General features: G+C 41.1%; 1 protein-coding gene across 2 annotated transcripts in view; it reads right to left on the bottom strand.

Moving 5' to 3' along the window:
* LOC128838508 (bifunctional heparan sulfate N-deacetylase/N-sulfotransferase 3) overlaps positions 1-26,412 on the bottom strand; it is a 110,195-nt gene that overhangs the window by 58,645 nt on the left and 25,138 nt on the right. For both annotated transcript variants that reach the window (XM_054030756.1, XM_054030755.1), the window contains exons 3-4: positions 7,751-7,838; positions 3,497-3,651 (exon numbers count right to left, since the gene is read on the bottom strand). In XM_054030756.1, the coding sequence (XP_053886731.1) occupies positions 3,497-3,651; positions 7,751-7,838 (243 nt within the window). The remainder of the gene's footprint in view (positions 1-3,496; positions 3,652-7,750; positions 7,839-26,412) is intronic.

The raw sequence follows: 26,412 nt of genomic DNA, 5'->3' as shown, positions 1-26,412 counted from the left end.
TAACTAAAATGTGTCAAGAGTTACACTAGGGATAAATTTGACCCAAAATATGTATTAAAGAAAAAATTTTTCACCAACAATAAAACCATCCCTTTTTTGTTTGATGAAGAGCTGGACCAGCAAAATCCCATTTCCTTAGATAGCTGGTAGTTCTCTAAGTTAACACTTAGGGAAAAATATTTAAAATCTAACTACAATTGACAGAAATCCTATATGCAACAGAAGGAGTATTTGTACCTATGCAGAACAAAGCAATGGATCAAATTCTATCCGGTGAAGTTAATGGAGTTTCATTAGAGATATATTTGGTCCATTATGTTTATTTAAAAATAATCACTAGAAAACCAACAAATACATTTACTGAACAGAAACTGCATTATCATAATATTAAAGTTCTAATACAAAACAATAAAGCTAAAGTAATCACAGTTGGGGGTAGTTTTGAACACTTGTGCACCTTCAAATACTTTCTTGATGGACTTTGGCCTAAGTGTTGCAAAACAGTTATATATCTGATTTACTTATTTTTATTGTTGTGTGTCAGTCCTTAACATACTTTTAATATCGTTTTTTTGGGTAAACATACCATATAAACAGAATACAACCTTACTTATACAGCCTTGTTTTGTGAAAATTGGGTGATTTGTACATTCCAGTGGTTGTTTGGTTAGTTCTAATCTCGGCTATCAAATCCTTGTCATCTTTGACTGTTAGTGATAGAGCTAGTCAGCGTCACCAGGACACTTGAAAGTCTACTTGTGGCTCATTTTGTGAAAGAATGGGATGTTCTCTGTTACAAATACAAGTTTAAGGAGCTACTTATTTGTCACTTTTGAGAACCTTTAATACAGCTTTCAAATACTACTGTGTGATGTAATACAATCTTTTGTTCATAGGTAGCAGCAATGCTTAGTTGTAAAACCACATGACAATATGCATTTGAAATCCCAGATTCTACATATAATTATTGAATTAAATTCTAAAATACACTACCTGGTTATTCTGAAGTATTAATTGTTTTCTTTTTGTGAAATCATAAATTATAAATCCAGTTACACATTTTCAGATGTCAAGATGAACATTTTTAAAGGGAGAAAAGAAGGTTTTATTGAAAAGAAAAAAAACGGAAAACATATTTTTGTTCTCAGTCATGCAGCCTGTGTGTGTGGGGATGTGCGCACGCATGAGTGTGTATAAATATACTTGTTAATTATGTCTCAAATGCAAAGCTATAAGATAAAATATGACTATTTCATAACTTTTGGAAGTATTTAGTTTAATATGACTTGCAACTTAGTTATCTCAAAAGAAATTAGAACAATGGTCTATCACTGGAGTAATTCTTTATGTGTTTTAGTTACTCTTTGCATTAAAATTTAATAATAAATTAATAAGTTTTCCAACTAGTGTTGCCAACGCTCCCAGACTGGCTGGGAATTGATCTCCCGGTGGCTGAAACGAATCTGGGAGATTTTAATAGGCCACTAAAAGTCCAGTCAGTGGCATAGCGGAGCTAAGGCAGGCTCCCTACCTGCCCTGACTCCATGTGGATCTTGGAAGCAACTGACACATCTCTCTGGATCCTAGGCGCAGGTACAGCCAGAGGATCTCTGCGCGCTGCCCCCTCCTTGAGTGCCGACTCCGCAGCTCACATTGTCCGGGAAGTGCAGACAATAGGAGCTGCAGGCAGGGGCAATGCACAGAGCCCTCTGGCTGCCCCTGAGCCTAGGAGCCAGACATGCTGGCTGCTTCTGGGAGCCACCCGAGGTAAGCGCCGCCCAGCCGGAGCCCACACCCCGAACTCCTTGCCCCACCCCCAAGGCCACTCCCACACTCCGCACCCCTCAGCCCCACTCCGAGCCCCCTTCTGAATCCAAACTCCCTCCCAGAGCCCACACCACACACCCGCTCCTGCACCAGGCTCAGCCCCCTCCTATACTCCAAACCCCTCGGCCCTACCCGCCAGCCCAAAACCTGCACATCAACCCCCTGCCCCAGAAAGTGAGTGAGGGTGGAGGACAGCGAGCGATGGAGGAAGGGAGGATGGAGTGTGTGGGGGCGGGGCATCAGAGAAGGGGCAGGGGACGGGGCAAGGGTGTTTGGGTTTGTGCGATTAGACACTTGGCAACCCTTTTTCCAACCAAAATAATACATTTAAATGCTCAAATTTTCTTTTTGAAGGAGTAAATATAAATAGTGTCCAAACTGATAATAGTATAATGGACCCAATTCTCCTCTCACATTACCAGGGCAATTCCACTGATTTCAAATGGAGTTACTCCTGGTTTACAATAGTATAAGCAAAAGGAGAATTAGGCTCAATAGTTCTTGAAACCCCAGGGGAGGTGTAGCCCTTTGCAACACCTATTCAACATGTGTACTGTCATTCCTGAGCCCTGTGCCTATTTTTAGGCCACAAAAAAACAGCCTCTCTGGGGCTGTTAGTCCTGTCAATAGCTAATCTCATCTGACTCTCCTTACATCCTCCAGCACTGAGAACGCTTTCTCTCCCACCCCACCTCCAGTGCTCCCACACAGGGGAAAGCTGCTCGAGGTTAGCCAACAGTGAATTCTTAAATAGTGAAAATGAATATGATTTTAAACAATAAAATGTATTTTACACCAGATTACTATAGTTCAAAATTATCAGCATTCACATCTGTAAACAAGCAGTATAGTATAATGTACACGGGTGAGACCTCTGTTTTTTTTTTTTTTTTTTGTTACATGAAACCGAATGGCAGAATCAAACCAAGTACATTTTTCTTTCCCTAATTTTCTTATACCTGTATGTCTCATTTTATTTTTCTTTCAGGTTCTCATTGAAATATTTTTTTTCAGTACCTTTCTGTAAATATATAATTACTTAGCAAAGTCCATGCTTTTCAAAACAGCTATTTTTATACATAAACTGATCAAATGGGTAATTGTAATATACATTAATAAACTTGAGAGATTTTACTAGATTTCAAAGCAGAGAAAAAGCTTTGAAAGTTCTGAAGGACAGACCCGGAGTATATTTCATTATGCAAACATTGCAGTTAGCTGAAAATTTTCCACCAGAACATTTTTTCATTGGAAACTGCCACTTCACCAAATTTGAAACTTTCTGAGGGAATGTCCTGATGTTGACAAAATTCTATTTAGAAAACTGAATCAAAATGAAGCATTTCAACCTTAATGGATTGTTTTGATTTTTCATGTCAAAAGAATTTTTTGTTTCAAAATTTATTTTATATTATAGTATAAATTATAATGTAAAATAAAAAAGTCAAAATAGGGGAAAAAAGTTTGCAATTTTATCAAAATTGAAGTTTTCAGTTGACCCAAAACCAATTTTTTTTAAATTTTCATTTCATGGGAAATTTCAGGGTTTTTTGATTGAAAAATTCTGATTCAGAATAAAAATAAAATTTGCAATTGCAGCATTTCCTGAAAAACCAATTCTGATTCTCATACAGCTCTATTAAGTATACCATGCAAAGATGTTACTTACTAAGGCAAATTTTTTGTTGAGAATCATCTGCTCTACCAGTGATGATTCATTATGGAAGAGATGAGGCTGCATGTGACTCCACATATGGGGAAACCACCAGAACTCATCCACAGACCCCAACAACAGGTCATCACCTTCATCCTCCTCTTCAGTTCCTGCAAAAATATTCCCCAAAAACAAACTCTCCAGGTTTATGTTGTTAAAATCATTAGGAAAAACAAGAGGAACGTTAGCAATGTAATATTAGACACCAAAAATATTTCAAACAAATTTGATATTACAGTGATGTTAAATAAGGATTTTAAAAGCTCTTGAATACACAACCCCTTCTCTTCCCATATAATATAGTGGAAAAACACACCTTCCTCTCTATGAGATTGAGCAACCCTCAAAATGCATGATATAACACTGTTGTCTCATTTATGTACTGCACAAGTAACATTAGAAGCTAATACAAAAAGCAGCTAAAAAACAGACCTATAAAAAGATGGAGTATTGAAGAGGATAAATGACAGTGTTAACAAGTCTTATTCAGTGTAATTTATTCAGACAAAACTCCCGTTGCAATCAATCCTGCCTTCCCTTTTTCATTACATATGCTTTTCTGAAGTATTCTCCTACCAGCCTCTTCAAATTATCCTATGCCACTCTATTCCTTTTTCTTCCCTTCTAATTCTTACCTTGTTCATGATCTCATGACATGTCAATTTCCTGCTTATCCAGTTGTATATTGCTTCTTCCCATAAACCATACACATTTAAAAATCCTGTTTTAGCTTCTGTAAGCATCATGTTGCCATTATCATTTCACATCAAATGTAATTACTCATTTTATTTACTTATTCTTTTACTTCACTAATCTGATTTCTCTTCCAAACAAACAAAACCAAACCAAACATTCAGCTATTCTACTTTCTGCACCAATCACATTGAACTATCTATCTCTAACTCCCCTTCATATTTTCCTCTTTCTTCCAGTGAACCTTTGCTTTTTCCATGATTTTATCTCTATCTCCAGCTGGGGAAATTGAGTTAGAGACTCATGTTAGAAAGGAAAAATGGGGGCAGTCAGATGTAATGATGCAGCAACCTGTCTGGGATCTTTAAGCTGGCTTTCTGATTTTAACAATATGGTCATTTCAGGGATGCTCCGATGTTGAGCCAGTTCCATAGTAATTATTTACTATTTTACAATATGGCTCAGCTTGTACCATACACCTGCATGTGGATCTGTGCTATCCCTGAAGTTCTGGGAGGGATTGCGCAGCCTCAGGAAGGGACAGTATCTGCTCCCCTCTGTGGCATGGAGTGAGCGGGTGGGGGCCATATCTTCTCAGACTCCCTTTCCTGCCTCCCTCCCGTTGGGGTGGCTAGGACCTCAGGGAATGCTAGCAGGGACCAATGCATTCAAGAAAGAATGAAGACAAGTGTTCTCATCCCACCCCTCTCCCATGTAATCACCACAAGAGTCAGACACAATCTAACCCTGTATGTTCTACTTTAGCTTTGAATCAATCATTTTGCATTTCTCAGTCTCATTCCTACATATCACCTCACTTCCTTGATTTCATATTAATGTCCTTCAACTCTGACATTATCTTGTGTTGTCTTTTGTCTCTCTCTGTCCCTAATGTGGTCCTATTTTGCATGCACGATTGTTTCTTTGTTCTGGCAGCATATAATATCTGCTTCCCTGTGTAACACATTGCCTTTCTGCCTACTTAATGCCTTATCCCTTCTTTCTTTCTATTTCTACAGCTGTTCTATTATGCTTGCATAGAAGTTTTGTTTGTTTGTTTGTTTTGGTTGTTTACCTATCTGATGATTCAAACTTCTGTATTGGTTACTTATATGAAGGGCTAAAATCTGTGGTCTTTAATCAAACAAAGCTCTCATTGAAGTCAGTGGGAAATTTTGCTTAATTAAGGACCTCAGATTTGGTCATAAGATATTAGTGCTTTTTCCACACAGAACTACATGTGCCATGATGACAAATAAACAGAAGATACTGTAAGTTATAATACAATATCACCTGGCATTCAAGACAGAAGAGGTCATATTATCCATCTTCCTCCCTCATTGCAGGTTTGTGCCAGACAGTATATTCTAAGAGTTTTGTCCAATCAAGTTTTAAATATTTCAGGAGGCTTCCAGCACTTTCCTGGAACATTACACAGTCAAACCTGGCAAATTTGAGAGTTCCACCAAAAGCAAAGAGCTCCAGTTATTAGCATTTTTCTTTATTTATTATATAAAAGAAGGATTAAAAACAAACTGAGATTTTCAGAGATGAGCCCTAAAGTTAGGCATGTAGGCCCTAATTTAGGCATTTAAATAAGTGGCATGATTTTCACAAGTGCTGAACACCCAGCAACTGCTGCTGACGCTCTTTGATGAGTGCTGAACAGTTTTGAAAATCAGGCCACTTGTTTGGGTGTTTAAATATGGGTTTAGGTGACTAAATATAGAAACTAATTTTCAATAATCTTAGCCATAGAAATTATTCTCAAATTTACTTGATCAGAGCAAGGTTTCAGAAAGGAAGCATCCAAACAGCAGTAATTCAATAACATGAACATTATAAGAGATTACATTTTTCTTTGTTTTTCCCCGTATGTCTTTTTGAAAGACAAACACACTGGAATTTTGTTAATTGTGTTACACACACGACAAAAGCAGTAAAATATATCCTAAGAAACAGAAAGATTAATGGTTGAAACCTGAAGCTCTACACGTTATCTCACACTGAGTCTACTCCAAGACCAATATTTTACATAGTGGTCAAGAAAACAGTCACAATTTACTTTTTTAATAATGATGTAAATCCTCCTGGGAAACTTTTCTGAAATGGGATATGTGTTCTGTGTTGGGCATTTTGGATTTTGAAAATTGAGTGGATGGCGAATATACACCAATTTACTACCTGTTTTACAAACAAACAGTTTGCCTTTTACAGGCTATAGGGTATATCAGTTGATCACAAGAAGAAATTTGAGTTTGATAGAATCTAGAAATAATTATAAAATATGAATATGGTGAATAAAGTGGCTGCTATTAAAAGTCAGAGATTACTACAGTTTTTCCTTATATCTAGAATAGGAAATATACGTGACAACTCTGTGTTAATAGCTCTCACATGTTTACTTTGTAAATGTTTACTTTTTAATGGCTTCTTCTCTATGCTGCCTTTGATAACAAGCTCTGATTGTGGAAAGATGTCAAAGGGACTGTGTGGGAATAGGGATCTGCTCTTGCAAATCCCTTTACAGGACTGGGACCTTAGGACTTGATCAGGAGAGGTACTGAACTCCTTGGAGTCAGCAGGCATTGAGGACACTTGACTTCTCATTCAAGGTTCTCAGTACTTCTCACGCGGCCCTTATTCTGGAGTAGCTACCAACATGAGCATTCACAGATTCATAGCTTCTAAGGCCAGAAGGGTCGACTCTGATCATCAGGTATGACCTCCTGCACAACACATACCTTAGAACTTCTCCCAAAATAATTCCTATTTGAACCACATCATGTCTTATTGAAAAACTTCCAAACTTGATTTAAAAATTGCATTGATGGATAAACCCCACAAGAATAGTTCAGAGAGCTCTTACTTTGTCAAACCAGTTTAAATGTAAAGCAATGTTTTGAACATATTCTTTACTTGGTTGTGAATGGAAATTACCATTTTTAATAGAAGATATGAGTATTTAGGTATAATTTTTTGGATGTATGCACTAGATCTGACCTATATGCATTCCTGAATTTCCTACATGTAAATTGAAGTTAAGGGTCTGTTCAGCTTTCACTCATAATACATGCTTAAGAGGTTTTAAAAAGTATCACTATATGTCTAATCTACAAAGACACTGTGTAAATATATGCAGAATAATTTATATAGGTGGATCTAGTTGGTTTAATACAATATAGGAAAACTGGAAAAAAGTATTTATATACCTCAGACACTAGTCTCATGGAGAATACTGCTTCAACATAAGGGTTAGTCAATGTAAACCATCCTTCAGGAGTACAGTTTGACCCAGTAAGTCACACAATTATGGTATATGCTCTGAGGCAACGTGTTCTATTTGTTATATTCTTGTGAAGGAAGCTTTCCTCTTTATTCAGAACCTGAGTGCAGTTCCCTATCATCCCATTTCATTTAATACCAAAGCTGTATAATCAATGTCATTTCTACTTCCCCTACACTACAAAGATACTTCCAATCAAAATGAAAGTGATTTTAGATTTTCATTCTTACCTGTGTGGTAAAATTTCCCTGAAAATCCCAGGTTGAAAGTAAAATTTGTAATCTGAGCTCTCAAAAGATTCTGCGTATCAAGCAGGGCCTGAAATAAATATACATAAAAAAATTCATCAGGCACATGATCTTTCTTCACATACCCTGCCCCCTGTATAAAGACCATGAGAAAGATATATTTTCTTTACGTCTTAAAAACCAAAGACCAAATTTAACTCTGAAGTGCACTGCATGCATCTTCATGGAGATCAGTGGTGTGTAATTTATAACCAAAATCCTCCTCCTAATAATAATACCTATCTCTGATACAGTGCTTTTCATCTGTAGCTCTCAAAGCACTTTTACAAAAGAAGTCATTATCATTAATTCCATTTTAGAGATGGGGAAACTGAGGCACAGGGAGGGGAAGAGATTTGTTGATGTTCGTTCAGCAGGCCAGTGTCAGACCCAGAACTGAACCCAGGGCACTGGACTGGGACTCAGGAGACCTATTCCCAAGGAAATATTGACTCCCTTAAGTGTTGATTAGAGTACATACACAGAAAATTTTATTGTAGCTTAGAAATTGTTGGCAAAAAAAGTCTAAGAAGAGAAAAAGTGACATGAACATTGAAGCCTATTCTGCATCAAATAACTGGAATCTACTCCACAATGTCTGATTCACTTATTCCTCAGACAGTTAGCATACTAGCTGTCACCATAAATGTACTTGCACAAAATTAGTACAAACAAAAAGCTATCATGCTGAAAGAAATGGGTTCTTATTATTCCATCAGAGACATCTTCACTCTTCAAATTTCTAGACTAACTTCATGTGTAGTGATTCCAAGAGTTACAAATTATTTCAGGAGACGTCTCCCAAGCAGTGATACTCTAAAAGGGAAACAATGGTATAGTAACTCCTTGTTATATTCAGTTTTAATAAGAAAAGTATGTTAAGGTGCATATATTTTAAATCACACAAGAGAATAATTAAAATTATTGGGAGAGATTTTCAAGAGGACAGAGGGAGTCAGGCACCCAACTTTCCTTGAAATTCAATACCCTGGCTACCATTTTTGCCCTTGAAAATCTCCCCTAATAATTTTAATTACCATTCTCCTTTGTAATTTTAAATATACATGCCTTTCTTAATATCCTTTTCTAGTTATTAATTTCTTAAGAAGTGCAAATAAAGTTATTTAAAAGTAGAATACTCAAGACATCAGAATGTGAGCATCGAAGCATTTGGTAAGGATCTCCTTGTTTATAAAGTAAAGAAGAGTGAGCATTGTTTATAAATACACGCATAAAATATAGCAGAAGAATAATATTAAAAAACCCTACAACAACAACAGTGGAAATCCAGAGCCAGAAAAAGCCCTCTATCTTCAGTGCAACTGTGCTTGCTTAAAGAAGGGATGAATTTGACCAAAAGAACATTTTTTCAAAAGTTTTGATGATCAGTGAATAGAGTTAGGCATATCCTGAATTTGCTCCTCAGTTGTTGAGTCTAATGCTGATGTTACTAATTGCTAATTATGAGACTAATTGCTTATGTTACACAGCTAAGGGCACAGATTTTGCTACAAGACAGACACAAAACTGAAACCATTGAGAAACATCACTTTTTTGTTCCATGCTGTCCAGCTTGACCTGGAGCTGAAAGGGTATCATATTGTTTTCCCCCTGCTGGGCATCCCCTTCTTTGTCACAGTAGAACTAGCAACACTGCCATCAAAGAGCTGTTGGAAGCTTTTAATAAACAAAATGGGTAAGGTAAAGATTACTCTTTCTTTACTGGAAGGGAAAGCTGGAACAGTGTCCTCTGAATAAAGGACTAAGAAACAGAATGAGAGGAGTGGAACAAAAATTAAACGTAGTTGAGAGCATGTTAAGAGTTTTCAGGCAGAACACAAAAACAATCTCTTCAGAGCCTGTGCAGCATGAACTCTAGTGCAGGCTGAAAAGAGGTTAAAGATCATCAATGACCAATAAAGGCAAAGGATATTAAAGTGTGGAGATTCCTACTCTGGTTGAAAGTAGCGACTCCATAGGGTTTATTATTAAAATCATCTCTGAGCTGGTGAGATTTGACCCAATGAAGGAACTGATCTTTGCAAACAGATGTTACTGGATACGCAGATGGAAAGACACAGGGGGCAAGCAAACTGGTAGTACCCTTATTATGATAATAATGGATACCTTTGAAAGAGATAGGTTGCTGAGTTCAGCCTGACAGAAAAAATTTACATATATGGCCATAAGCTCCTATTATTTCTGGATTACATCCAGCTGCCCAGGCCAGAAGAAAAGGTCTTGCATAAACTTTAAAAGCCTTCCAGAAAATGTGATATTGAGGTGCTTGAATACCAATGGAATAGGCGCATCAGAAATAAGAAAGATAGAGATGATAGGATAACTGCATTCTTTTTGCAGCATAAAGGAAAGAAAAATTTAGGGCAAAACTCACATTTAGTGAGATAAGGATTCTGCCCCAGAAAGCTGGGTTAAAGTGAAGCCTGAATTCCAGATGAACAGCTCAGAATGTTAATGTAACTTTTATAATTCTTACTAAAGATGACTTCAATTTCAAATGTTCTTTCCTGAGTCCACCTACAACATAAACATTTTCTGTGGACAATAGTCTCTGGCCAGGTTACATTCAACTTCTTTAGGTTATGTTCACTGCTATGGGTCTGTTTCTGAATTGTAAGATTATGATATTGTAGCTAAAGGCTTTAGCTTGCATCCTACTGAGCAATTGTCTAGCTACCTTCCTATCATTTACAACATAGTGTCTAAATGACGGAAGAACAGAAGGAAAAAATGAAAAAAGAAATTGTGGAAATGCTGGAGAAATATAGCTTTGTAGAAATTCCTCATTGCACATTTCTAACATTATAGTTGTTACATCATTGATGTGACCATTTAAATTATTTGAAAATGGGAAGAAAGGGAGAGATACACACTCTATATCATCTCTGTGACAACCTGATTCTGTTTTTTAATTTTTATTGAAGGGAGAAGAGTATCAGTTTTAGTTATCACCTTCATTCATCAATGACGGCAACAGTCCTTTTAGCTGAATTTCATGTAGGCCACAAATCATGACAAGATGTGCTTTGCTGTTGAACCTACATGATTGTTTCCTGTCATAAATAACATGTACTAATCTCCAAAAGTAATCTGGAGTTTGTTTTTTTAGAGAGTAAACTTTGAAAGATTTTTTGTAGTCACATAGAATCATAGAAATGGAGAGCTGGAAAGGACCTGAAGTGGTCATCTGATTCAGCCCCCGAAGCTGCGGCAGAACCAAGTATACCTAGCCCATCCCTGACAGGTGTTTGTCTAACCTACTCTTAAAAACCTCCAGCGATGGGGATTCCACAACCACCCTTGGAAGCCTATTTCAGAACTTTATTACTCTAATAATTAAAAAGTTTTCCCTAATATTTATCCAAAATCCCTTTTGCTGCTGCTAACTTCTTGTCCCAATTGCAGAGGACATGATGAACAATTGATCATGGTCCTATTAGTAGTAGTCCTATTTATAGATTTAAAGACTGTTATTAGGAGTGTCCACCCCCTCAAATCTATCTCCCATGTGCAACATACGACACTCCTGTTAATACACCTCAGTATGATATTAACCTTTTGCTCAGCTACATCATATTGTTGGCTCATATTCAGTTTTTGATCCACTCTAAACCCCAGATCCTTTTCAGCAGTGTTTCTACCTAGCCAGTTAATCCTTATTTTGTAGTTGTCCATTTGATTTTTCTTTCCCAAGTATTGTATTTTGCCACTTGTCTTTATTGAATTTCATCTTGTTGATTTCAGACCAATTCTCCAATTTGTGAAGGTCATTTTAAATTCTAATCCCTACAGAGTGCTAGCAACTCCTCCCAGCCTGGGATCGGCCACAAATTTTATAAGCATTAATTAATAAGCATCCATTATCCAAGTCATTAATGAAAATAATTGATTTTTATTAGAATCAATAGGAGTCATGCTGCTAAAATCTTGCATAGCTCTTTGAAGATTTACCAGCTAATGCCCACAGTACCTCTGCCTATCTGCACTCTACTTGTGCTATCTCCAAAACAGGTGAGTGCAGCTCTACTGTGAACTATGTTCTAGACAGACAAGCTGATCTAACATTTAGTTGTCATGCCTATGATTATTTTCTGGGTGACTTGACATTTTACTCATCGTTAAGGTTCTAAAAACAAAATGCTAAACTTTTGAAAAATATATAGCTGCAGATGGCAGGGACTATTACTGTGTGTGTCTGAGAAAAAGAGAGAGAGAGAGAATGTGAGGGGGGAGGGAGGACAGTAGAGTCTGAAGTTTAATTTCTAAATGCTGTTTCATGTACTCAAGGTAATCTGCTGGGGAGTTTGTATATTATGATTGCTTTTATGAGCAATCTCTGGCTTTCTGCATTAGCTGAGTTACACAAATACAATATTCATTACTAGTGTATTTTATAACCTGTTCATTGAAGTCTCTATATATTTACAATTAATAATTTTGTCTCTTGTTACCATTGCATTTGTTATGCATTATCAGAAACAGTTGGCTGTCCTACTATTTATATTTTAACCATGTGCATAATAATTTTATTTCTTTGCCACTTCTTCTAGCTAGGACCTTAGGCTGTGGACATTGCTTCCACCTGAGCTCAAGAATCTTTTAGCATTCATCCTATAACGCAGAGAGAGAGAGAAAGGAAGGAAGCCTGCTAAACAGCTGACCACATCTCCATCAGCCACCATCCCAAAATAATCCTTGAGAAGCCAACATCCCTTGAGAGGGATGAAAATGGTCCTGGTTATAATACACTGCTTCTTTTAATTCTTATACACCTCTACCCCAATATAACGCTGTCCTCAGGAGCCAAAAAATCTTACCGTGTTATAGGTGAAACCGCATTATATCAAAGAGGAGGTTACTCACCCTGTGCAGTAACTGACGTTCTTTGAGATGAGTGTCCCTGTGGGTGCTCCACTACAGGTGTTGGTGCGTCCCTGCGCCTTCGCCCGGAGATTTTTGCAGCAGTACTCATAGCGGCCACGCATGCTCAGAATCTGCCCCCCCGCTGTGACTCTAGGGTAATAGAACGCATGCGTGGCCGGTCTCCTCAGTTCCTTCTCTACCACGGAGGCCCCCCAACTCCGAAGTAGAGGGGAGGAGGGTGGGTAGTGGAGCACCCACAGGGACACTCATCTCGAAGAACGTCAGTTACTGCACAGGGTGAGTAACCTCCTCTTCTTCTTCGAGAGATGTCCCTGTGGGTGCTCCACTACAGGTGACTTAAAAGCAGTGTATCTTAAGGAGGTAGGGACTTCGGATCTGGTAGGAACGCCGTCGAGAGTACGGCCCTGCCCAAGCGTATGTCAGATAAAGGGCCTTGAATAAGGGCATAGTGTTTAACAAAAGTATGGTCAGATGACCAGGTGGCTGCTTTACAAATGTCAGCCAAGGGGACTTTGCGTAAGAACGCGTTGGAGGCAGCCAGAGATCTAGTGGAGTGTGTTCTAATGCCATCTGGAGGTGCAACCCCTTTCATCTGATAGCACAGTCGGATACACTGGGAGATCCAGTTCGAGAGTCTCTGGGTAGAAATAGGCATGCCCTTGGAGCGCTCTGCAACAGAGACAAAAAGTCTAGAGGAGGTTCTAAAGGGTTTGGTTCTATCCAAATAGAATGACAAGGCTCTGCGAACATCTAGTGTATGCATTGAGGCTTCAAAGGAGTTTGCATGTGGTTTCGGGAAAAAAGTCGGGAGGTGTATGGGTTCATTAATATGGAATGATGAGTGAACCTTTGGAAGAAATTTGGGATGCAATCTGAGGGTAACCTTGTCTTTAAAAAATATCGTATATGGTGGATGAGCCATGAGAGCTGCTATTTCTCCTGCCCGTCTGGCAGAAGTAATTGCCACTAGAAACGTTGTTTTCATGGAGAGGTGTAAAAGGGAGCACGTGGCTAGGGGTTCGAAGGGTTGCTGAGTTAGGGCAGACAGTACCAGATGAAGGTCCCAGGGGGTGGTCGGTTGTTTAATGTCTGGATATAAGGTTTGTAGGCCCTTGAGGAAACGCTTCGTAGTAGCGTGAGCAAAGACAGACGTATCATCAATTTTGTCGTGGAAAGTCGTAATAGCAGCTAAATGGACCCTGATGGAGCTGAAAGAAAGGCCGGATCGCTTAAGGCCCAAGAGATAGTCCAATATAAACGGAAGAGGTACCGAGGTAGGAGAAAGATGTTTGGCAGAACACCAATGTGTGAATCGTTTCCACTTTTGAAGATAGGTCTTGCGAGTAGCTTGCGTTCTGCTATGTAGGAGCACCTCCTGAACTTGTTCGGAGCAATCTAATTCGCGGTGGGAGAACCACGTAGGAACCAGGCCTTGAGGTGAAGCATGGACAGGTTGGGGTGGAGAAAACGACCGTGCTGCTGAGATAGAAGGTTCGGAATAAGCGGCAGGGAGATTGGTGGTTGGATTGACATTCTGGTGAGGAAGGGAAACCATGGTTGTCTGGGCCACGATGGGGCAATGAGGATCACCTTGGCTCGATCCGTTCGTATTTTTATCAGAACCCTGTTGAGAACTGGTATCGGGGGAAACGCATAGAATAGGTTTCGGTGCCATGAGATCATGAATGCGTCCCCCAGGGAATGTTTGCCCAGTCCTGCTCTGGAGCAGAAATTGAGACATTTCTTGTTCTTTGCAGTTGCAAAGAGGTCTATTGTTGGGTAACCCCAGATGCTGAATACGTTGTGAATGGTTTTCTCGTCTATCTCCCACTCGTGGTCCCATGGGAAGCGTCTGCTCAGTTCGTCCGCTGTGGTGTTCATGATTCCGGGAAGATAAGCAGCTGATACCCGGATGTTGTTCACAATGCACCAATTCCAGAGCTTCATAGCCTCTGTGCACAGCGAATGGGAACGAGCTCCGCCCTGCCTGTTTACGTAAAACATGCAAGCAATGTTGTCCGTCATTATGCGTACGTGATGATGTTTGATTAGTGGCAGGAAGTGACGGCACGCGTTGCGAATGGCTCGAAGTTCTAGTACATTTATGTGCAGGGAGGTCTCGGTTGGTGACCATAGTCCCTGTACTGTGTGATGAGACATATGTGCACCCCACCCTGTCATAGATGCATCGGTGGTCAGAATGCGTGATGAAGCCTGTTGAAGAAACGGGACTCCAGAACAAAGGCTGGAGTGGACGGTCCACCAACGTAGCGAGTCTTTGACTGGAGTAGGCAGGGAGAGAGTCTTGTTTAAAGAATGCATATTCGGTTTGTAAACCGTTGCCAGCCACGCTTGGAAGCACCTCATGTGTAGGCGTGCATTCTGGACGACAAAAGTGCACGAGGCCATGTGACCTAGTAGTTGCAGGCAGTCTCGGGCAGTTACCTGAGGGCTGTTGCGAATAGTTGTGGTCAGTTGTTTTATGGAATTGTAGCGATTGGGTGGGAGCGATGCTAGCCCGGTCCGAGAGTCGAGGTCTGCGCCTATGAACTGAAGGTGCTGGGTGGGGCGTAATGTGGATTTGTCTCTGTTTATTTGTAGGCCGAGAGAAAGAAAGCACTCGACTGTGAGTCGTGTGAACCGGAGCGCCTCGTCGAATGTTGAAGCTTTGAGGAGGCAATCGTCGAGGTACGGAAATATTATTACCCCTTGTCTCCTGAGGTGAGCAGTGACTACAGCTAGAAGTTTGGAAAAAGCACGGGGGGCTGTAGATAGTCCGAAGGGGAGTACCCTGTATTTGAAATGTGTGGAACCAAGGGTAAATCGGAGGAAACGTCTGTGGGCCGGATGTATAGTGACGTGGAAATAGGCATCTTGTAGGTCGAGGGCAGAAAACCAGTCGCCCTGCTCCAGCGCTGGGATTATGGTATTGAGGGTCACCATCTTGAACTTTTGCTTTTTGATGAATCTGTTGAGCCGCCTGAGATCGAGGATTGGTCGCCATCCCCCATTTTTCTTCTCCGTTAAGAAATAATGGGAGTAAAAACCCTTCCCTCTGTGTCGCTCTGGCACGATTTCTACTGCTCCCAGATGAAGGAGATGTTGCACCTCTTGGAGGAGTAGCTGCTCGTGAGAAGGGTCCCTGAAGAGGGACGGGGAGGGTGGGTGGGTGGGAGGTAAGGAGAGGAAGGGGATGACGTATCCAATTGTAACTACCTCTAAGACCCACTTGTCGGAGGTAATCTTCCTCCATTGATGGAAAAAAGGTCGTAGGCGGTGTCCAAAGATTGGTGTGCCGGCTGAAGTGAGGGCATTGCTTTCTAAACCCTCGACCAAGTTTTCAAATCTGCCTATTAGCTGGTGGGGGTTGAGGCGCCCCTGTAGAGTTTGGGCGACGTCGCTGGAATCTTGGTCGTGGATGTTGCGGCTGTTGCTGTTCCTGCGGTCTATGGGAAGGTTGTGTAAATGCGGGATAACGTGGCCGGTGGTATGGTTGGTATCGATATTGTCGTCTTCTTGCCGTAGGTGTCTGGAGACCTAAAGACCGGAGGGTTGTTCTGGAGTCTTTCATTGAATGAAGCACTTCATTCGTGTTAGCAGCAAAGAGTTTGTCACCGTCGAAGGGAAGATCTTCAATTGTGTTCTGAACTTCGCGAGGAAAAAAGGAAGAGGAGAGCCATGAGCCCCGTCGCATGACTATCGCTGTAGCGGTAGATCTTGCCGCTGTGTTGGCTACATCGAGGGCTGCTTGGAGAGCGGTGCATGAAATGGCTTGGCCCTCAGAAACTATAGCTCTGAACTGTTGTTTTCTTTGTTCTGGAATGTCATCAATAAAGTCCATTAACTTATTATAGTTTTTATGGTCGTATTTTGCCAGGACTGCAGTATAATTAGCTATGCGAAATTGGAGGGTGGAGGATGCATAGACCTTGCGACCAAACAGGTCCAGTCGTTTGCTATCCTTGTTAGGTGGGGCAGAACGAGAATACTGTTGTCTGGCCCTCTGGTTCGCAGCGTCCACTACCAGTGAGTTTGGTGCTGGGTGGGTAAAAAGGAATTCAGAGTCCTTTGGAGAAATAAAATACTTCTTGTCCGCTTGCTTGCAGGTAGGTAGGCTTGTCGCTGGAGTCTGCCAGATGGACTTAGCGGGTTCTAAAAGGGCTGCGTTAATTGGAAGTGCCACTCTGGAGGAAGAAGGGGGCTGTAGGATGTTCGTTAGCTCATGCTGTTGTTCGGGAACCACTTCCAAGTTAATGTTCAGGTCACTAGCAACTCTCTTAAAGAGGTCCTGGAATTTTGTATATTCATCAGAGGGAGTGGGAGGAAGGGGAAGTAATGCTTCCTCCGGTGCTAACTCCGGATCTGTTGGACCAGGAGAAGGGCTAGGTTTATCCTGGGAACGTGGCTGTGTTGCCAGGCGTCTCGTGTCACTAGCATATGCATTAGGAGACGGCACTGGATCAGTGTTGCGCCTGGTCGAATGGCCACGGGGCATGTGTTCCCGAGGGTATGATGTCCATGGTGTCCAGTATTGCCATGGTGGCGGGTAGGGCATAGGTGGTGCCATCCAGGGGTTCATCCCTCAAGGGGCAGGGTCCTGAGAGTGGGATGAGGTAGTATTTCCATAGCCCTTATTGCTCTGGGTCCGGGGCTGGGAGTCATGATATGGGGAAAAAACTCCCTGTGGATCTGCTTCCTCCTCACTGGAGGAAAACTGCTCAGATCCTGACTCAGGCATCGAAACAGAATATGCATTCATGAGCGGAGACTGCAAGGTAGGTGATACTAGCAGATCAGCTGTCTGGGTAAAATGAGTGAAAGCAGCTCCTGCGGGAGATGAAAGCTGAGCCGACAGAGGCTGCTGCACAAGAGCATTCCTGCGATCGGGGCTTCTGGCTGTGATCTGTGTGTCAGAATGCCCCGCAGGCGTCGCTGCCGCGGTCGGTGCCGGGCGAGAAATGTTGGGCTGCCTCGGGTGAGGCGTGCTGTAGAATGTCGGCACCGTCTCATTCGCGGTGCCGAACGGTGCCGTCCCTGAGGCAGGCAACTGGAAGCCTGATGCCTCGGCACCGGAGCTTATCGGCGGCGCTGAAGCCTCAGGCGGCTTTTGCGCTGTTCCGGAGGAGCCTGGCTCGTGAAAATTGCTGAGGCGAGGAATCACAGGCAGAGAGATCGTTGATCTGCCTGGAGAAACTTTATGCCTCATAGTCTTGCTCGGTGAGGAAAGGTGCCCCTTTTTCGTAGACTTCTTGAGCTTTTTTGAGGGGGGGGGGGGGGCTGTGTCGGGTAGCGGAGCCAGCTTCAATGCCTGGGTCTGAAACTGACCCGATAGATTTTTGAAGCAGGAGCAGTTTGAGTTTAAGCTCCCTGTCTTTCCGTGCCCTGGAGCTGAGTTTACAGCAGTGGGCACATTTTTGGGGAATGTGAGCTTCCCCCAAACATTTTATACACTTTGAGTGCCCGTCCGACGACGGGATAGCTTCCTTACAAATAGCACAGCGCTTGAAACCGGTGGAGCCCGGCATAGCCGCGGCTGACAGGAATTTTTTTTTTTTTTTTTTTTTTTTTTTTTAAAAGATAAACTGGGTAAGTAACTATTTTAACAGAGAAAACTGACAGAAAAAACTGGTTTCTAAAGGATAATTAAGGCAATAGTGAAGGATTCTCTAATGAGTCTGCTGAGCTCTGTCTCAGGCCGGGGACGGTTGAGAAGGAACTGAGGAGACCGGCCACGCATGCGTTCTATTACCCTAGAGTCACAGCGGGGGGGCAGATTCTGAGCATGCGTGGCCGCTATGAGTACTGCTGCAAAAATCTCCGGGCGAAGGCGCAGGGACGCACCAACACCTGTAGTGGAGCACCCACAGGGACATCTCTCGAAGAAGAACTTGCTTTTATCTGTCGGAGTGCGCAGCCCCGCCCCCCCCGGAGCACTGCTTTACCGCGTTATATCCTAATTCGTGTTATATCGGATCACGTTATATCAGGGTAGAGGTGTATCTGGCATATAGGTACTATAGTGACAAATATAAAAAATCCAAAGATACACGAGATAAATATATAGGGACAGATTCTCAGCTGGTAAAAATCAGTTTAACTCCACTGAAGTCATTGGAGCTACTCCATTTTCATTTATGAGTTTATATCACAGGAAATGTAGGCCTTTAAGCCCATAACTAACATTTTATGGGGTCTACAACTATATTTTGGTCATTGTCATCTCCTGTCTGATAAACTGCCATGACTCTTAAAATAATAGCCTAAGTAATTTTCAAGAAAACTAAGCTCCCAAGAGCAGTGGTTCCCAAAATATGGTCCAAGGAGCACTTGCTGATGGTCCATGTTCAAGCTGGCTGGTCACATGGCACTGGCTCCTCCTCCATGTTCAAGCTGCTGAATAGCATTTTAAAAAGATAAATACTTTGAACCCACCTTCAGAGGGGATTTAGCTAAACCAAGCTAAGGCCATTTTATTTCTGAATGAGAGTACCCACCTAGGGATTTAATACACTTTAATTACCTTTAGTTAATTCATTTTAACTTTCCTGGTGACATATTAACACGTCCTAAGAAAACTATTTACAGAGATGCTGCAACTGCAGTTAGCATTCTAGTCATGTGCACACAGACTGCTGTCCTAGTGCCTCCTCCAAATTCTTCACTCCTGCAACCCGTGTTCCTCTCTTCAAGTTCCATGAACGTTGCTATACTACCTGCTCACAAAAGCTAAAGAGATAAGAACAGGAGGGAGGAGCTGAACAACATTATATATGTAAATTGTTATATTACCTCTGAGCATGCACTTGTTAGCTGCAGCAAATTTGGCAAATCACATTGTTGATGGAGCCTTGACAGTACCCCTTTAGTGGTTTAACATTCTGTTATTTGTACCTTTTTATATATGCTTTATGAATACTTTAATATACTTTCATAGATTTTGCTTATGACCAGAGTTGTTTCCCTTGTGATAAATTATGTATTTGTGGAACTTCATTAAAATTCAATGTATATTCTTTCTGGATTTCCAAGATTATATTTTTGACACCCATTACCATAAGCACATAGTGTATACAATAAAAGGAATAATTGCTTTGGGTATACTGGATACATTTTTAAAAACATTTTGAATATTCTTCAGACAAAAGGAGGAGAATACAGTTCCTTAAGATATAGTAGTGTCAGGAAACAATTAGTTCCAAATCCTGCTTTCAAATAAAAGCAAACATGGGTGTTGATAAGTCTGCAAAGTCCCTTTTCATATATAACAGTTTTAAAGTACTGTATGCTAGCAGAATGCTTAATTACAATTGGCCAGGTAATGTAGCAGCTAAATTGAAAACAGAAATGCTATATACAAGCTCCTGGGGGAAAGGAACTGAGTATCTAGAGCCAGCCATTCAAGAACTGCTGCTATTCTCAGCCAGTGATATTCTTTTTGGAACTGTAGCAAGTGTGCTTTTTAAATCTCTTAATGGCCATACTCAGGGACCCAATCCTGAAGTTGCAACATATACAAAACTCCGATTGATTGGGGTTTTGGTATAACCTGGGCCCATTGATCAGGTCCGTGACTCTGAGGACTTCAAAGCATTTCCTAAGCATCAAGAGCCTGATCCAGGGCCCACTGACATCAGTGAGAGTCTTTTCATTCATTTCAATAAGTAAGGGATCACGTTCTAATTAGGCATCACAACACCCCTGTAGAATGAGGCACAGAGAGGTTAATGCTATAATCTTCATTAAGGTCTGATCTTGTGTGCCTCAGTTTTTCAGTGTCCAACTTGAGAAAGGCTTGCAAATTTTGAGAAGAAGAATTCACTAAATTTCAGTGTTACATTTTTTAAGATGCTAGTAGTAAAAAAGTTTAAATGATATACAATGATATAAAAATATGATCTGAAGACTGGAAGTGCTCCTCTAATTTTTCAGCAAAATACACTGACATCCTCAGTGATATCTTCAAAATACATTGGCATCCTCATTTATATCAAATGCAGTAAATGATTTTGATGATGAAGTGATTGCACACTGTTGGGATATTGTGCGCTTTCATCTCAGTGAATCATCTGCACAAACAAAAACCATAAGGAATATTTCTGACAACCTCTTGCACCACTTCTTTCTTCTTGGGGGCTTAAGAGGAAAGCTAGAGGGAGTAAGCTAATTATGGAAAGGTAGGTAGAAGGTTTTAAGTACCTGGCACCAATTATATTTAATAAACTAATGCAATTAGCAGTGCTGTTTTCAGGATTCTATGTGGAATTCTTCATTATTAGTTCTTGATTAAACTGTGGCTTGATAGAAGGGATGAGTATTACTAGCCCATCTTAAATGTTTTCATCATTCTGATGTTAATAGAAAGAAAACCCCTCCATTTCTTTTAATCAAAGGTCAAAAACTCAGGCCAATTAAAATAGCAGAACTAATAAACACCCTGTTGGAGCATATCATATTTTTTCCCTGGAGTTTGATCATGCAGGATTTTAAGTTCAATAGAGGGTACACTGATTCGATCTTATTTTTTTTCTAAACCTTCAACTGCTTATAAAATAGCAGGGAGGCATAGGTGAATTCCCGAAGCAGAATAAAACTGTAAATAAAACCAAGTAAGTTCTCATCTTTAACTTGCATTTAAAAAGCTATTGTACATCCATTAATTTTAGTTCTTGTGAAAGGTGATGAACTGAGAGCTCAAAACTGAAAATGTATTAGCCATGAAACAAGAACATCTCAGACAAGTTCCCCGAGCCTCTGAGCTGCTTCAGTCATGAGCCGTGTCTTGCAGTGAGATAGTAGTTCAGATTCTATGAGTTCACTCCTTGGCCACTTTGCGGTGACTGTTTGATCTTGCCTGTGTTGATTATATCCTATATAAGCAGGGCCTGCTCCAGCGTTTTTGCCACCCGAAGCGGAAAAAAAAAAAAAAAGCCCCTTTCCATTGGCTGCCCCAAGCACTTGCTTGGTGCGCTGGTGCCTGGAGCCGGCCCTATATATAAGCAACAGATAAACTATAAGGGTGTTTTCTAGGGCATGCTGAACAGACCACAATGTTCATTAGGAACCAGATTGAAACAAGTAACTCAGTCTTCATGGGTCATTGAACAACCAATTATAACAAGTTTTGGTCCTTACTAAATCAGACTCAAAGAGAGACATAGGTGTGAAGGATCTATGTCCCACTGCTTCCCTCATGAGACATCTGATGTTCTAACGGTCTCTCATATATTGTTCACCAAGATACATACTAATTGCAAAAATAAAAAAATTAAAGTCAGTGCTATTAAATCCATTGTAACATATGCGCTGTATTGCCACCCAGTTCAGAAACACCACAGAAATGCTACCAAAGCTCCTAATATTACTCAGTCTCTAACAGAATGTTTACTTTCTATTTAATGCATCTCGAAACACAACCTCCAGTTTTACCTTGCACCAGAGCCAGCTGCAGAGGAATTATTCAAAATTTTCAGGATTTGGGGACAAATGCTACATTCTGCCCCCCACAGGCATGGAAGGTGCTTGATGCAATGGAGTTGCTATGGGATCTATTGCTTTGAGAGCAGTCTGTGAAGTTGATACTCCACACCGGCAGTGCATTATTGAGCTGTGCTGTGCTGCATGGGGCCTGTTTCCTTAGAAGTGCAGAACTGTGTGTGCATGCGCATATGCATGTGTGTATGTTGAGTTTTGTGAAGGGCTAGAAGATTCAATACTTTTTGGATCCACATGCCTAAACTCCTGACGCAGGGGCATGCAGGGGCCCCAGGTTCTATTAACTGCTGCACAACTGCCACAGCCCAGCAATCTGATAGGTTCATGGGTGGATTTTTTTGCTGACCTCCTTGTAGATCACCTTGTCCAAAGTCTAAGGTTTTAAAAGATTAAAAAATTTTCAGACTCGCATCTTCTACCATGGTCTGTGCAAAAAAAAAAAGAAAAAGAAATGTGGGTTTTAAAGCACATCCATTAAGTGCACACAGTTCTGGATGCACCTTTTTGAACAGACTTTGGTCTGAAATCTGTGCCTAATGTTCATTCTTTTTCTTGATGGCTCTTTCCTGCCTGAAACCAGATACACTGAGACTCAACTGTCCCCATAACCATAAAAGCTAGTGCTTCCAACTGCACAGAATTTAAAATAAATCATGTCTTACAGATTCTGTTTGTTTGCATCTTTACACAAGATAAGGCCACAAACAATCAGAGTTTGATAATGGATACTACTTGCTCACCTATTTTCCAGGGCATAAAATATTTCAGGCATTTGAATTGTCAATTTTTTTCATAGTTCAGAGATACCATTGAAAAACATCTACAGTAAAAAGCTATTACATGCTCAGAGAGAAATTAAAGTCTATATTCTAAGGTATAACAAGTTTCAATTTAGACAGCTTAAAAGGAAGAGTAGTCACTAAAGTTTGTGGCTTTACTAAACATTGGCCACAGTCAAGGAAAACCAGTTTTGGGTCGTTCTTTTTTATTTTTCCCAGTGAGACAAAGGCTAATAGACAAGCACAATATTCCAGCATTAATGCTTGGCTTTATGTATTAGGGAGCTCAGTGTACAAACAAAAGAAAACATGGTCCCTTGTGTTTAGACAAACTCTCAGTGGAAAAGTCTTGAATCTGGTTCACACAAGTGTAAGGGGCATAGTTATCATTGTATGGTTGAATAAACTGGTCAAGCCAAGGGCTAGCTGGCCCAGGGTAGGGTTGGCCCAGTGCACAAAGGGATGGAGATGGTATGACCCACTCATACTCCATGAGTATAAATGTACTCCTCATCTTGACTCCTAATAAACTCTATGCAATTCATGATCCTGTTTTATGGCTTGAGGTAGTGAAACCAGAAAAGAAGAGATGAGTATTGTGCTCTTCATCTTGGAGAACTGGGAACACCACTGAGGGAAGTTCTCTTTCCCCCTCCCTCTTAATTGCCAAGGAGAATCTTTGGTCAATGGCCAGATGGGCCCATAGACTTTAAGGCCAGAAGGGACCATCATAATCACCTAATCTGACCTCCTGCACATCACAGGCCACAGAACCTCACCCACCCACCACCATCTTTTCTCCCTGACTGCTCTGTCAGAATTGACAGTTGGGAGTCTTTGTTTATGACAGTCAATTGGGATATAAAGGGCTCCACTCACCACAGGTGCATCTTCTTGTGGCTAGGCATAGCATAGTGGCTGCCTCCCTGTATGGTTCCCCCCTGTATGATCACTGTCACTACAGTGATCTCTCTTCTGGCAACTTGGCTCTCCTGGCCAATCAATCAATTAAGCCTAGCTTTCCCTCTTGCAGGGGCTGCCTGGTATGTTAATTGCCCTTTCAGGCTCACATTAACCTTGTGTGGGGTAAACACAAGAGAGTAACAAGTGAATAGGTGTTCTCCCTTTTTCAGCTGCTCTGAATTCCCTTTACTGAGCATTTACAGCTAGCTCAGCATAGGCCTCATAGCTGGATGTATATGAACAGTGGTATACGGGATTCAGGAAGAGAGAGAGAGAGAAAAAAAAAAAAGAGCAGGTATGACGGCTTTATGGCACGATCTAACAGCAACCACGGTCAAGAAGAGTTGTAGGCCCTGATCCTCAGCTAGTCAAAATTCATATAGCTCCACTGATTTCTATGGATTTACACGAGTGAGGGATCTGGTCACTAGCCTGTAAGGGAGTTATTGTATTAGCAGAGCTAAAATAAGAAGTTTGTGGGTTTGGGAAGGGTGCTAAGAAGAGAGAAAAAAGTAAGTGTAAATGTGTTAAAATATCAACAGTATCAATCTTTTAGTTTAAACAACTAGTGATCATTCATTTCTGAAGGACTTAAGAAACATCTAAGACCAAACATATATAGACCAATTTCCAAACCTTCACATATAAGTTCATGGACTGAATTCTATGTTTGTGGGCTCAAATTAACATACATGAACCTAAATGGGGAAACTAACCTACAGGATAATACATTTCACTCTAAGGAACTTCTATCAGACATGCAGCCTACATTTTTGTTTTCCTGTTATACCTCAGTATACCACATTAAATAATTCCTTTCCATTCTTGGTGTTTACAGGGCTTTTCTACATGGTGTTTTAGCAAGCCAAGGGATGAATGTACAGTACTTTAGCTTGCCATGGACTAACTGGCTGTGTGGACATTGCTATCACACACTACAAGTTCCAGCTGTAACAACACATTTCACTATGGGACCACACAGCCAGTTAATATGTGGTAGGCTAGAGCACTATAAATTTACATCCCAGCTTGCTGTGCATGAAGGGTATGCCTACACTGCAGCTGGGAAGTCTGATTCCCAGCAAGGGTAGACAGATTCGTGCTAATTCAGCTCAAGCTGACACGCTAAAAACAACATATATTTCTTACTATATGTTCCATTCTATGCATCTGATGAAGTGGGCTGTAGCCCACGAAAGCTTATGCTCAAATAAATTTGTTAGTCTCTAAGGTGCGACCAGTACTCCTGTTCTTTTAACATGGATATTGTTGCATGAGTGGCAGTTCAGGTTAGTTATGTAAACTCAGACTCAGGAGGTTAGGTGGGCTTGGACTCTGGTGGCAGTATGATTCATTGCCATGCAGCAACATCCACACTAGAGTCTTGCAACCCATCCCAAACCCAATGGAACCTGACTACAAATATCAGGTTTGGGTCAAGTTGGGTCTGAAAAAGAACTCAACCCTCTGGGGGTCATGTCATGTCACCTCTGATCACCTCTGCCAGCCTGCGGGGTCAGCGTAGCGGTGGCTGCATGCCCTGCTCCTGCCAGCCACTGCTACCTCACTGCACTTTGTGGGTGCTGTGGAGTGAACGTGCTGATGAATTCCTATCTATAACTGATGTTTTAGGGTTACCATACATCAGGTTCCCAAAAAGAGGACACCACAAAGGGGATAAAGGTGGGGCGGAAGGGGAGCTGGAGAGGGTATTTGGAGGAGTGCCGGAGGGTGTGTTGTTTACTGGGAAGGAGTATTTGTGGGGCACTGGAGAGGGGTGTGTATACTGGGAGCGGGTTTTGGGGCAAAGACCCATTAGTACAAACAATGACTGTTGATGTCCTCAAAATTGAGGTGACTAGCATCATCATTATGCAAGGGATATTCCCTGGGGGCCAAATCTATCTGGCATACATACCCTTTGCGCTGATGGAACAACACAAAGGGGCCTCCTCTGAGCCAAATATTTGGCCTTGAGCCATTTTCACCAGATAGACCCTTAAAAAGAGCTCAGTTTCTGCTCCTCACTACCTATAAACATTTTAATAAATCAATCTTGTATTTGCTTAATAGTAACTTAATAAAAGTGAATGAGTCATAACACTGATTAGAACCACACAGGGGTCGGGGGGGGGGGCAGTGTCACTCACACAACTCCACCAGTCCACCTCTACTCAAGGCCTACTGCATTATTTTAGTTATTACCTATTTACCCTTTTCATTTTCACATTTTTTTACAAAGGTTCCTATCTTGCAACTATGGATTTAAAACCCACAACTGCAATGCATATAGATTAAGCCATGGAATAAATAGTACATAGATCAAGTTATGGAGTAGAGTCAAGGATGAAAATTTGCAAAATTAGGTGCCCAAAATTAGTCTCTTACATGTATATTAATCCTAAAGCAGCAGCCTGATTTTTAGAGGAGCTGAACGTGTGAAACTTCCATTGACTACAACAGGAG

This window comes from Malaclemys terrapin, chromosome 5 (assembly GCF_027887155.1).
Source record: "Malaclemys terrapin pileata isolate rMalTer1 chromosome 5, rMalTer1.hap1, whole genome shotgun sequence".
Lineage (NCBI taxonomy): Eukaryota > Metazoa > Chordata > Testudines > Emydidae > Malaclemys > Malaclemys terrapin.
The sequence above is the reverse complement of the archived record's forward strand: the minus strand, read 5'-3'. Positions and strand labels throughout refer to the sequence as shown.